The following is a 13,218-nucleotide window of genomic DNA, read 5'->3' on the forward strand; positions in this document are numbered from 1 at the left end:
AACAGTAAATTGTGACTCTTTGGCTCATCCATTGTCCTGTTCATTTACCGCCCCCTGTTGTGGGTCCGTGTCCCTACACTTCCCAACATAACTGCTAGAACTGTCCAGAATTTTCTAGAAGTTTCCAGAATTATCTAGAAATTTCAAAAAACTTTTAGAACTTCTAGAACGTTAAAAAAAAAAAAAAAAATCAAAGTTGTGCTGAATGTAGTCATTTTTTCAATAGACTTTAGACATAAGCAGTTGAAATATAACACTTAGAAGCCAGGAACAAAAATTGTGTTACATAGTGTTATGTTACAAAGTATTGAGTTGAACTTTTGTTATTGACCAAATACTTATTTTCCACCATAATTTACAATAAATTATTAAAAAAATCCTACAATGTGATTTCCTGAATTTTTTTCTCATTTTGTCTCTCACAGTTGAAGTGTACCTATGTTGAAAATTACAGTCCTCTCTCATCTTTCTAAGTCAGAGAACTTGCACAATCAGGGACTGACTAAATACTTTTTTACCCCACTGTATAGTCTAAGATAGCATCATGCCACGCAAGGTGGAATACTTCTAATTTTGAACACGCCATTTCCATTCTAGACGTATTGTCTTATGTTTGAGGCCACGCAATCATTGAACCAAGGTGACTGATTTGGGGGAGCGTGGTTTTAACACAGGTGGCGCAATCATGTCGAGTGTAGTTTTGAGCACTGAGTTTAAACTATCCACAAGTCTGTCAACTAATTGGGTATTGCCAAATGTGAAGCTAAGACATCAGTCAGTCTAGCTTTGAGTTCAGTCTTAGTTGAGGAGTTGATGCATTGCCATAGTGATATATAAGGTTGTCGTTCACTAAACACCGGCAGCGAAAGTGTAAAATTAATAAGTGACTGATCAGAGACCACTGATGTAAAGGCATGATGGCAGTATTTTGCGACAGCAATACCACGTGCGAGAACCAGATTCCAGGGTATTTCCACTAATGTGTGTCAAGTCCCGAATGCATTGCTGAAATCCTAATGCATCCACAATTTCCATAAATGATTTGCAAAGGGGATCAGAAGGCTTATTTATATGAACGTTAAAGTCACCAATGATCAGAATGTTATTCTGCACTCGTTGACAAGTTAGAGATGAAACCCACCAAATTCATCTAAGATTTCAGAATATGGGCCAGGAGGCCTATATACAGGGACAAAGTAATATGGCTGATTTTTATTCTTCTGACCTTGGCAATGTGTAATGATCCTGAGCAGAGCAGAGAATCAGATGCTCAAACGAGTTATATTTGTGACCCCCAACAGCTAATAAGCTAAACCTAGATTTTATAAATAGAGCACCCCCCCTTGCTTCGCATCACAGGGAATGACTGAATGTATATGCTGGTGGCAGGCTCATTTAAGGGGAGGACAGCTATAGGTTAAGGCAGGTTTCACATAACCAATCATATCTAAGTGATGAGCAATAATTAGATCATTAATCACAAGGATTTTTGAGGACCGTGACCGTTATGTTAATGAGACCCAGACTAAGGTACCTCAGTGGGGTTGACAGTTGAATTGTTGGATTAAGGATTGGTTCCAGAGTAGCATATATAAGATCCTAGAAGTTAGTTTAGGTTTGAGACATTCCACGCACGTGTAGGTAGCAGACACGAAATCTTTGCTAGTGCTGGAACAACCACTGGGCCGGCCTCAATTTCAACATCATCCAATGTAGTAATGGGTATTAAGTTTGGCAAGCATATCCCCGCTAGGATTTTTATGGACACGTCTATGGAAGCAGCCACAGTCTCAACTTGTTTGATTTCCCTACCTGCAGATAACTGCACTATCACCATAGTGGATTTCTGCACTAATTTCCCGCTAAGCTAATGGATTCCCATCCACATTTGTCATAAGCCTTGCAGGGTCTCTAATCACCTGCTCCGTGGCCTGCTGTAAATTCCTACTGTTACCCTTCCTGTAGAGCTCTATCTATGTTCGCAGACAAGATGGTCGGCGCCTCTTCCCCAAGTAGGGTGGAGGCCATCTCGCATCAGCAGCCACGGCGGCCCCAGAACGAAGGCCAGATATGCATAAAGCTAAAGCCTTGCTGTCTACAAAATTGTGCCAGCCACCTATTAACAATGTCAGCCTGCTAAATGCCTCATCAGTACCCACCGGGAGGGGAGGGGACCAGAGACTATTAATCGATGCCAACACATATTTTCTGGCAAGGTCACAAGTCCTCTCTATGTCCAATTTTGTGACCTCTAGTGCTTCATCCTGACATCATTGGTGCCGACGTGAAGAACTATGTGACTATATCTCATGTCACGTTCCTTAGTCCTGTCTTCCCTTCTGCAGTGTCAGCACCCTAAGATGGGACGCAATGTTGGGAGCTCTGGCCCCAGGAATACATTTAATGTCACCGGCATCTGTAACCTGACTTTGCGGGTGATAGAATCCCCTATCACTAAAGTCCGGTGTTTCAGCCTGGAGACAGGAGTGGAAGTCACTTGTGGGCTCAGAGAATTCACATCAGGCAATTCCAAGGAGGAGAACCGATTCACAGTTTGCAGTGGCAAGTGTGATCGGGGTACCACAACCGGGCACCAAGCCCTACGGAATTTTGCCGCCTAGCCACAGTCCGAAAGCCATCCTCCACAGCCAGCGTTTCTAGGCTGATGCTATTGGGCTCACTAGCCAGCCCAACACTAACCTCATCTGGATAACATCTAAAATAAATACTATTAATACTATTTATCTTTTCACAACATCTTGACTTCCAGGCGGAACATCGTAGTGATGGCAGCTTGGTAAGAGGCTCCCAAGAAAAGCAGAGAAATTTCAGAAATACTCCCATTCATCTGAGTATATAACACCACGAAAAGCCTTAAGAGGGGGTAAGACGGTGAACAAAGCCCCTACTACTAAATAACACTGTAAAATAAAGGACAGAAAGTTACAGAGACGACAGTTCAGCTAACGCTAAGTATGACAAGCTAACGGAAAAGTGAGGAAAAGATGGCTAATTTAGAGGTGTCGCTAGAAGAATTAAGAGAATTCTGCAAAGAAAACAAGGAACAACTAACTACAATTAAGGAGAAAATGTAGTAAAGCAATGCAAAAATGAATGAAGTGGAGGAGCGGCCTGGAAAAAACAAGGAGAGGACTCAAAACACAGAGGAAGTGGTAGAGGCTGCTAAAATTACACGTGAAGCTAGAGGACAAGCTAACAGACTTAGAGAGCTGGTCTCTGCGAGAAAAATGTGAGAATTTATGGTGTTCTGGAGGGGGGCTGAGAAGGATTTGGAGTCGATGATCAAATTCGTGGAGACATTACTGATGGAGGGTCTTCAACTGGATGGCAGCGGGGCAGACCTGCGAATAGAGCGAGCACACCGGGCACTGGGACCTCCGCCGCCAGAGAACGTGCCACCACGATCATTACTGGTGAGATTTTTGAGCTTCCAAAAAAATCATCGCTACTTCGGAAGGCTTGGCAGCGTAAGGGCTTTGTCTGGCGTGACAAACACATAAATCTAGACCATGATTACCCTCCGGCTATCCTTAAAAAGCGCAGAGAATACGCAGAGGTCCGGAGGGCCCTGAAAGAGAATGGGGTCCCGTTTCAGACCCTTTTTCCAGCAAGGCTGCGAATGAAATTCAAGGAAGGTCCAAAATCTACGACACTATAGAAGAAGCAACCGAGGACCTGGCTAAAAAAGGCTACAAGGTAAAAGTTATCACATCGCCAGAGTCCCTGAAGGAGCAGATTTCAGCAACTGTCTTGGAGTAGGAAGGAGGTGAGAGCACAGAAAGACTCCTCCAGTACCGCAAAGGGAGAAAGATAAAAGGAGAAGCGCTGAGCATTCAGGAGAACATCACCAACTGCTCCTTAAGAATAAAAAGACTCTCTACTTTCCTCCTTGGTTACTCCTCTCAGAGATAATTGACAGAGGGCTAACTTAATAACATAGTTTTTTTTCTTTAAAAAAGGTTTTTATGGGGTGTTTCACTCTGTAATTAGGCTACTGCCACCAGTAAGAGCCCTTCCTGATAGACTGGGAGGACATTCCCCTTTGGGCTGCCACCAACAAGCTCAACAGGGTCCAGACAACAGACCCTTGCCTTGGAAGTGGACATTGTTCTGTTAGTCATTGTTCTTGTGACTATGTTTGGTTCACACTGTTCATTTACTGTTAGTTTCAGCGGGGGGGGGGGGGGCTGGGCTTTTTGTCACTAGCGAATGGAGGAGAACATTACGTTGGAGAAGACACAGGTAAAGTTGGTTTAATTTAATATAAACGGCTTACATAATCCAATAAGAGATGGAACATTTTGAGGAAATTGAGGAAAGAAAAGGTTCATAAAGCGATATTGCCGGAATCCCACCTGAATGATTCTGAGCACACCAAGTTGAATAAGAAGGGGTATAATTTGTTCATTTTCATCTCACAATGCGGGAGGTGAAGGCGGGTGGCTATCTTAATGGCGCGTGTCCTACACTAAGAGCATATCTCAGAACATAAAGACAAGGAGTGTAGATTTGTTGTTGATTATGGCTAAAATCGATGGTCTCCTGATAAGGCTCTGCCAGGCAGTGACTGGTCCTTTTACAAATATATATTTGAATTAGCTGCAACAAAAGTCAAGGAATAACATTATACACTGGAGATTTCAATGTTAAATTAAACCCCAAATTGCATTCATCAAATGGAAAATCCCAACACAAAAAATATCAGTAAAAGAATCAGAAATGTGATAGAATAACTTGGACTAGTGGATGTACGAAGGGACAAGAATCCAACTAATCAAGATTACACACACTATTCCTCCCTTCTATAATGTATACTCATGGTTAGATTAATTTTTATGTTTAAAAAAAGAAGTTCATAGAATAGACAACTGTGAAATTGGCTTGAGCCATTTCAAACCACAGTCCAATTTATATTTCTCTACACTAACTAAAAAACAGCAGATCCACTCTGTGGAGGCTGAATACAGACTTACAATTATAAAAGAAAAGATGAAAAGTGAAATTAATCAGTACTGGAAGAGAATGATAATGGAGAGGGAGGGAGCCGCCAATACTTTGTGATGCTCTGGAGTCGGTCATTAGAGGGAAAATAATAGCCATTTCTTCCAAATGTAAAGAAGATCAGGGATCAAAAACTACAAAAATTGGAAGCAGAGTTAAAGAAACTTCAAAAAGAACATTCCAAAACCCTTCAGGAAGTAACAAAAACTAAACTCAAGGTCTTAAAAACAGCACTGGATGACCTTAAACACACATTAAACTTTTTACAAAACAGAAATACTATGAAGCCAGCAGAAAATCCCTGAAGCTCCTAGCATTCAAAACACGAAAAACAACAAGCAGATAGAACTATTCACAAAATATGGAATATACACAAAAGTACTGAAACGGAATTGGGGAAACATTCAAAAATGTAAAAAAAAAAATTTTTTTATCAAACTTGTATTCCCAACCTGAACATCACATCGACAGCTTTCTTTCCAACCCTGCTCTCTCCCAAAGGTCTCAAGTGAACAGAACAATCAGTTATTATCAGAAATAACAGAAGAAGAACTAAGAGCAGTTATTGGAACATAAAAGGAGGAAAGTCTCCAGGAACAGATGGCTTTACCTCTGAATGGCATGAAGAAATGCAAGACCAGTTAGTCCCAACGCTACTAAGAGCATTTAGCTGTGTACTGGAAAAGTAAAAGATTCCCCCGTCATGGAGAGACGCAATCATCTCAGTAATTCCTAAAGAGGGGAAGGACAAGTTGACCTGTGGAAATTACCCGCCGGTGAGTGTTCTAAACATTGATTAGAAATTATGTACAGCCATAATTTAACGACTTGAAAAATTTTCACCCGAAATAATACATAAGGACCAAACAGGGTTCATTAAGCAGAGACAGACTCAGGAGTGTTATGAGTCACACAATGCCAACAAAAAATTGAGATCCTTATGCTGACTTTGGATGCAGAAAAGACATTGATTCAGTCAAATGGTTCTTTCTATATAACGTACTGTCTAATTTCGGGTTTCATCAGACTCATTTCTGCATTATATACTAAACCGTCAGCGTAAAGATTAATGGAGATCTAGCTGATTCATTTATATTAGAAAATGGTACGAGGCAGGAATGTTGTGTTTCGCCACTCCTCTTGCCCTTTCAATAGAGCCGTTCAGTCAATGGATAAGGCAGAGGCCTGACATAACAGGAGTTAGAATGGATTCTGGTGAACAGAAGCTTTCCCTGTTTGCTGATGATTTACTGTTAACCATAACAAATCCCACTCAAACCCCACCCAAATTAATGGAAATGATTGTGAAATTTGGTTCACTGTCAGGATATAAGATTAATATTAACAAGATGCGTTATTAACACTAAACTACATCCCACCAGATGAGATTAGGATTTGTACACATTGAATTGGGATACGGAATCCATAAAATACCTAGGGGTCTCTCTAACCAAAGAGTTCTCCACACTTTTTGAGGCTAATTACAGACCTCTAACACTAAGGTTGAAATCAGACATGCAAGATGGAATGTGATGTCAAAATGACATTCTGCCACATCTGCTGTATTGATTTCAGTGTCTACACATTCTGATACCAGAAAGGCAATTCGGAGAGTGGGACAGATTAATATCGCAGTATATCTGGCAAGGGGAAAGAGCTCGAGTAAGGTACAAGACTTTGCAGTTGAAGAAAGAAAAGGGTGGACTAGGTCTTCCCAACCTACAGGATTATTACTTGGCATCTCAGCTAAGACCATTGATCTGTCTTTGCTCTCCGTCTTACAAAGCACGTTGGAAAGATATAGAGGGAACTTCAGTGGAAAGAGTACCTTTAATATCTGTGTTAATGGATAAAGATTTACAAGACGAGTTGATGGTACCACACTTATACACCATGATGGATTCCTGTTAAAAAGATTTTGCTTTTAAACTAAACAAGATCGAATGGGTGATTCAAAAGATGGATCTCCAAAGGTTTAAGCACTTACTATACATTTATCCACAGACGGGTGTTTCAGAGTTTTGAGGACCTGCAGAGGTCTCATGGGTTGGGAAATGATGATTTCTACAGATACCTGCAGGTTAGAACCTATTGTGATCAAAATCTACGAGAAACCGGGAAACAGTTGAGTCAGGATTTTTAAGTGTCTTTCTGTCTTTGGTGAAATCAGGTTCATGCACTAAAGTTGTTTCTTGGTTATATAATGGTATTCAATTGTATAAACAGGGTGATACGCAATACATAAGGCTTACATTGGGAAAAGATACACAGATTGCAATGGATGACCTCAAGCTCCAACACATGGAGGGAGTTTTGCTGAAAGAATGTTGTGTGTTTCTTTGTAACTCCTGCCCAGAAAAAAATATCAGGATAATGGAGACACCTGCTGGAGACTCTGTGGAGCAAATAACGCAAATCATTTTCATATTTTTGGAGTTGTCGAGTGATCAGACCCTTCTGGGTGCAGCTTGGTGAGCACCTAAAGAACATCTTTACCGAAGACATTCCTAGCAGCTGTGAAGCCCTGTACTTTGGAGACATACCATTTGACAGCTGGACTCTGAAAGACAAAAAGCGGAAGCACCCACAATTGAACAATGGGTTGAAATTGTTCAGAGCATTTACATTCTGGAGAGGTTGACATTTTCAATCAAGGGCCAAGGGAGTCTTTTTTCAGGATTTGGTCAAAATGGACAGAAACCTGTCTCACTGTGAATTGAGGGTAGCCATTTAGTGAGCTCGTGTGCATTATGCATACATCCATTCCGGTTCATGTGTTAACAAACACACTCAGAAGTGTCCTTTTCCTGGTGCAGGGATGACTGTGGTAAGCTTCCTCCTGCTAACCTGTTCTATTGATTTGTTTTGTTGTTGTTTTCTTTCTTTCTATCATTTTTTTTTTCACAATACAAAATATATATCCAGTCAGCAAGTCTTGATCAAGGAGCCTGAGTTGACCTGGATCACTTGTTCTGGCCTGAGCTCACAGAATTGACTTGGTGAATCCAGACAAACCTAGGTCACCCTACAGAACATCATGTGTCAGTCGGCCAAATAAGTTGAGTCTAGGCTCAGAAAAGGATTTTCCCGGGATGTCCTGACCAGAAACTAACTATAGTATCTAACCTGAGAGGCTGCCAGGTTCTTGGTGTAGTAGTCCTGAGGCATGATGGTTTCTACCACGGTCACCAGACACCAGAAGGCATCTTCTTCATTCTGCAGGATCAGCAGAGCAATGGCTGCTAACCTGAAGGACAAACACATCACCACATGGTGTTAAAGCTTACTTGGGATGAAGAAGAAACAGTTTACCTCAAAGTGTGGAAGAGAACCAGAATCCTGTTAAATCACTGAATCTTCAGCACCAACCATGATGAGAGCACAGCCTGTGGTGCACTCACCTGACTTTGGGTTCTGTATGAGATCTTGGTCTATGGATGGGCTGCACTAAAAGCAGACCACCGGGAACAAGGATCAGTCTGAAACCAGCTCCACTTTCTAATTGGCCAATTAAAGACAAAAATCAATCAAATCTATTAGATCATTAGATCTGATCATCAATTAATCAAATTAGATTAATTAATTAATCGCTCCGCCAACCTGGCTACAGGTACCACCCTGGATGGCCACCATACATTTTTATGTAGGTCATCGAGTGTAAGTGTCATTTTGAACCCTTAAGTGGAACCAAAATCCACCTGGCCCATGGACTATTTGATGTAATGTTCAGATTCAGTGCCAACAGTGAGATCGGTGTCAGAACCTGTTCAGTCCTTGGCAGTAGCCAATAGTTGGGTTCTGCCAGGAGAAGGCCAACAGGATTCGCTGGAGCTGCTGCAGGGCGGGGCTGGATGGGGAGGAGAAGTGCTGATTGGTAGTCAAGGTGCGATGCAGGTCCAACTGGATCTGCCTGGACGCCGGATGTGGACACGTCCGACTCTTGTCACACAGCTGGAAACACAGCAGCAGCAGAACAATCACTCATCTGCTGACACCTGAACTTGAAAGGATTCCAAATTGTGTCTGGATTAAACTATTCAGGTGAGTTTACCTGCTGGTAGCGATGTGGGTGGCGCATCCTGATTGACTTGGTTCTGGTTTGGACTACCCAGCGCCAGACCCGTTGTCGGTACTCATGTGGAATGCCGCCGCGGAGCAGGCCCTTGAGCTCCAGTGAAGGACAAAGGTCATCGTCTGACCTACGGGCAAGAAACTGAACCCAGTGGCTCAGCAGGGGGCGCTCTCCAGCGTCCTGTAAGCCAACAGCTACAGTTTAGGATGCAGATTAGTGCTGAATTATCTCTGTGTGAGGGCAGGATACTTTTTTTATGTCAATGATCTCTGTCCAGTCAGCGACATGGTGACATAATTATGGACAAACTGGTCTCCTCGTCAGAACCTTCTGACATCAGTGGTGGGCACAGTTCAGCTAATCCAATTTTGCTGGTAAAGTGAGCAAAGTTTAACAGTCAAAACATTTGTAAAGCCTAAATCAAACATTTTAGGACCGTTCGTTGTGTGTTTGTAGCGGACTGGCTGCCTGTTGCTTGCTGATGACATCATCATTAAGCACAAAATGTGATTGGCAAGTCGACACAGAGAGCTTTGTGGGTAGTGTAGTTCAGGTTCACTTTGGATGATACAGTGACTTGTCCACTCGACACAAAAATAAAGACTAATTTTAACATTATTTCATTTTATATCTTGTGGCTGTAATTTAATCACCAAGACTTGTGGGGGGGGGGGGGGGCGCTCTCATGGCCGCAGCTGTGTGTACAGAGGGGACTTTTCTTCATGTTTAGACACTGTTTTGGAATAACAAAAAAAGGACACTTTATGTGGATTATTTCTTCAGATGAATCCCACTGAAACTAACAAAAATGAAAAAAGTTATATTTACTACATGTATTTTACTCTGCCAATCAATGCATTAATGGACATACAGTGAGGAAAATAAGTATTTGAACACCCTGCGATTTTGCAAGTTCTCCCACTAAGAAATCATGGAGGGATCTGAAATTTTCATCTTAGGTGCATGTCCACTGTGAGAGACATAATCTAAAAAAAAAAAAAAAAAAAATCCGGAAATCACAATGTATGATTTTTTTTTTTTATAATTTATTTGTATGTTACTGCTGCAAATAAGTATTTGATCCTGTACCAACCAGCAAGAATTGTTAATTTTTCTTTAAGAAGCCCTCTTATTCTGCACTCTTTAACTGTATTAATTGCACCTGTTTGAGCTTGTTACCTGTATAAAAGACACCTGTTCACACAATCAATGACACTCCAACCTGTCCACCATAGCCAAGACCAAAGAGCTGTCTAAGGACACCAGGGACAAAACTGTAGACCTGCACAAGGCTTGGATGGACTACAGGACAACAGGCAAGCAGCTTGGTAGAAGACAACAACTGTTGTGATTATTTATTAGAAAGTGGAAGAAACACAAGATGACTGTCAGTCTCCCTCGGACTGGGATTCCATGCAAGATCTCACTTTGTGGGGTAAGGATGATTCTGAGAAAGCTCAGAACTACACAGGAGGACCTGGTCAATGACCTGAAGAGAGCTGGGACCCCAGTCACAAAGATTACATTTGTAACACATGATGCTGTCATGGTTTAAAATCCTGCAGGGCAGCAAGGTCCCCCTGCTCAAGCCAGCACATGTCCAGGCCCGTTTGAAGTTCACCAGTGACCATCTGGATCATCCAGAGGAGGCATGGGAGAAGGTCATGTGGTCAGATGAGACCAGAATAGAGCTTTTTGGAATCAACTCCACTTACCATGTTTAGAGGATGAGAACAACCCCAAGAAAACCATCCCAACCGTGAGGCACGGGGGTGGAAATATCATACTCTGGGGGTGCTCTTCTGCAAAGGGGACAGGACGACTGCACCGTATTTAAAGGAGGATGGATGGGATCATGTATTGCGAGATTTTGGCAAACAATCTCCTTCCCTCAGTAAGAGCATTGAAGATGGGTCATGGCTGGGTCGTCCAGCATGACAATGACCCCAAACACACAGCCAGGGCAACTAAGGAGGGGCTCCACAAGAACCAGGACAAACAACCACACATGAACAGTGACAGCAACAGTTTGTTGTCTAATTAGTGAGCATCCATACCCCAATCTAGAACACCAGAGTGATAATCCCCTTAAGAGCACCCAAAAAAAAACGAATTGTGGTGACGGCCACAAACACGCAACCATCCACACACAGAGACCCAGATCACAGCTAAATATCCGATCACTACTGTGGCTGGTGTGTTGGGCCAAGACAAGAGTACAGAACCTTACCATATGACATGGACCACTCTGGCATGTCAGAAGCCATGCGGCCGGCCGCGAGCACCGACGGAAATGGGTCCAGGATGCAGGGCCCCGGGGGAAACCAGGAGAAAAGGGGCAGCAGAAGGGCACAGGGGCCAGGAAGGGCAGCCCCCAGAGCCACCGGGCAGCACAGCAAACCAACAGGGGAGCGGCCCGATGGCGCCCGAACGCACCCCCGACACCATCCCTCCCCACGGAGGCACAGGGAGCAGCCCCATACCATGGGAAGCACACAGGGCGCCGGCATAGCCCCACCAATAGGGGAAGCCCCAGAACCACACCACAGGGCCACAGCCCCCGAAGGTGGGAGCAAGCGGCGGCAAGGACGGGGGGCAAAGGAGCCACTGCAAAAGAATCCAAAGCACACGGTAGGGACCACTGAGCCATACGAGTGCGGGGCCTGGCCCCCAGACAAGAGGCAAGGCCCAACCCCAGGGCCAAGAAGCGCACAAGGCTCCCCCACAGCCAAGCCCCCCCAGCGCAGCCAGCAGGGCCCCCCAAACCCCCACCACTCCCCAACCCACCCCCACCCCGGATCCCACCCCAAACACCAAAGCCCATGATCAGGAGACCGCCCGAGCAAGAGCGGGACCACCCCGCGGAGACCATGGCCCCCATCCCGCCAGCAGCTGCCAACCCCCCAGTGAAAACACCCACACCCCACTGCCACCACCCACTTTCAGATAACTTTTCAGTTATCTGATTAATGGCTAACTTTTTGGTTAGCTGTGCCCTCCACTGTCTGAAATTTAACTTTGCTGATCTTCAAACAGAACATTCCTGTGGTCAGAGTTTCTCTGCAGCTCCTGGATGCCTGCAGGTCTACCTGGTGCAACAGGTTGTAGGAGCGGATTTCCAGCGCCTGAATTTTTGCCAGCAGCTTCATGTCCTCCATCTCATAGTCTGGGATGATCTTAAATCCATATTGGTCGTGGTCTCTATAAGAGAGCGGGTTGAATCAGACACACGTGTGACACTGAGAACGAAGTCATGTTCAGCGTCTGAGGTACCTGACCGGATTGAGCTTGGTGACGTCCTTCATCTGCCCTCTCAGGGCATCTTCGATTAGCTTCTGGACAGACCTCTGCTGGAGCGGATCCAGAGACTTGTTCTCCTGCAGCTTCCGCAGGACGCCCAGGTAACGGCTCTCCAATCGACAGTTACTGGCTTCGAGGTAGGCACACTGCGGCCAATCAGAGGGTAGAAAAACCATCACCAATCTACAGACACTCACCACATGGACAAGTTTTGAACTAAAACCGTCACAGAAAGTCACTCGATCTGGAAAATACCTGCCCAACAAATCCTGACTAAACTATTCTTTCACTTTGTTACGTTTGTCTGAGTTCAAACAAGGAAATGTGATCCAAGTTCAGGGGTTCAGTGTCTTGCTCAAGGACACAATGGCATACAGCCGCACTAGGAGATCGAATCAACTGAACCTTCACTCCGTGGATTTCCTGTGATACCACCTGATCTGTAGTCTCCTCCTCTAGAGATGTATTATTGGAAATTACGTAACAGCAAATTGTATGGTCAGAAACTTAGAGTGTGTTCACTTTGATGATGACATCACAGCAGGGATAAGAACTAACAACATATGACATATGAAAGAAACTGTGGTCTATTAGTTTTTCTGAGGTTGAGGCCCAAAAAGTGAGAAATTCACTTTTGTCCACAAAACTGGCAACATGATTTTCAAATTAAGGAGCTTCAGACATGAGTTCAAATTCACCACACAGTATCTGAAGTCCAGTTCTGGACACGTTTGGTTCTAATATCACCCACATGAGCGTCTTTCTGGGTGAGACATAAAAGTCGGTGTGGAAAACCTTTGAGAAAATGAAGGAGTTAAATGAGT

General features: G+C 43.8%; 1 protein-coding gene across 1 annotated transcript in view; it reads right to left on the minus strand.

Annotated features, from left to right (window-relative positions):
- The window catches only part of tbc1d2 (TBC1 domain family, member 2), a 105,723-nt gene that overhangs the window by 16,717 nt on the left and 75,788 nt on the right, over window positions 1-13,218 (minus strand). The window contains exons 10-14 of the mRNA XM_034182270.1: window positions 12,368-12,540; window positions 12,184-12,295; window positions 9,074-9,274; window positions 8,786-8,973; window positions 8,149-8,269 (exon numbers count right to left, since the gene is read on the minus strand). Coding sequence (XP_034038161.1) covers window positions 8,149-8,269; window positions 8,786-8,973; window positions 9,074-9,274; window positions 12,184-12,295; window positions 12,368-12,540 — 795 coding nt within the window. The remainder of the gene's footprint in view (window positions 1-8,148; window positions 8,270-8,785; window positions 8,974-9,073; window positions 9,275-12,183; window positions 12,296-12,367; window positions 12,541-13,218) is intronic.

This window comes from Thalassophryne amazonica, chromosome 11, assembly GCF_902500255.1.
Source record: "Thalassophryne amazonica chromosome 11, fThaAma1.1, whole genome shotgun sequence".
Lineage (NCBI taxonomy): Eukaryota > Metazoa > Chordata > Actinopteri > Batrachoidiformes > Batrachoididae > Thalassophryne > Thalassophryne amazonica.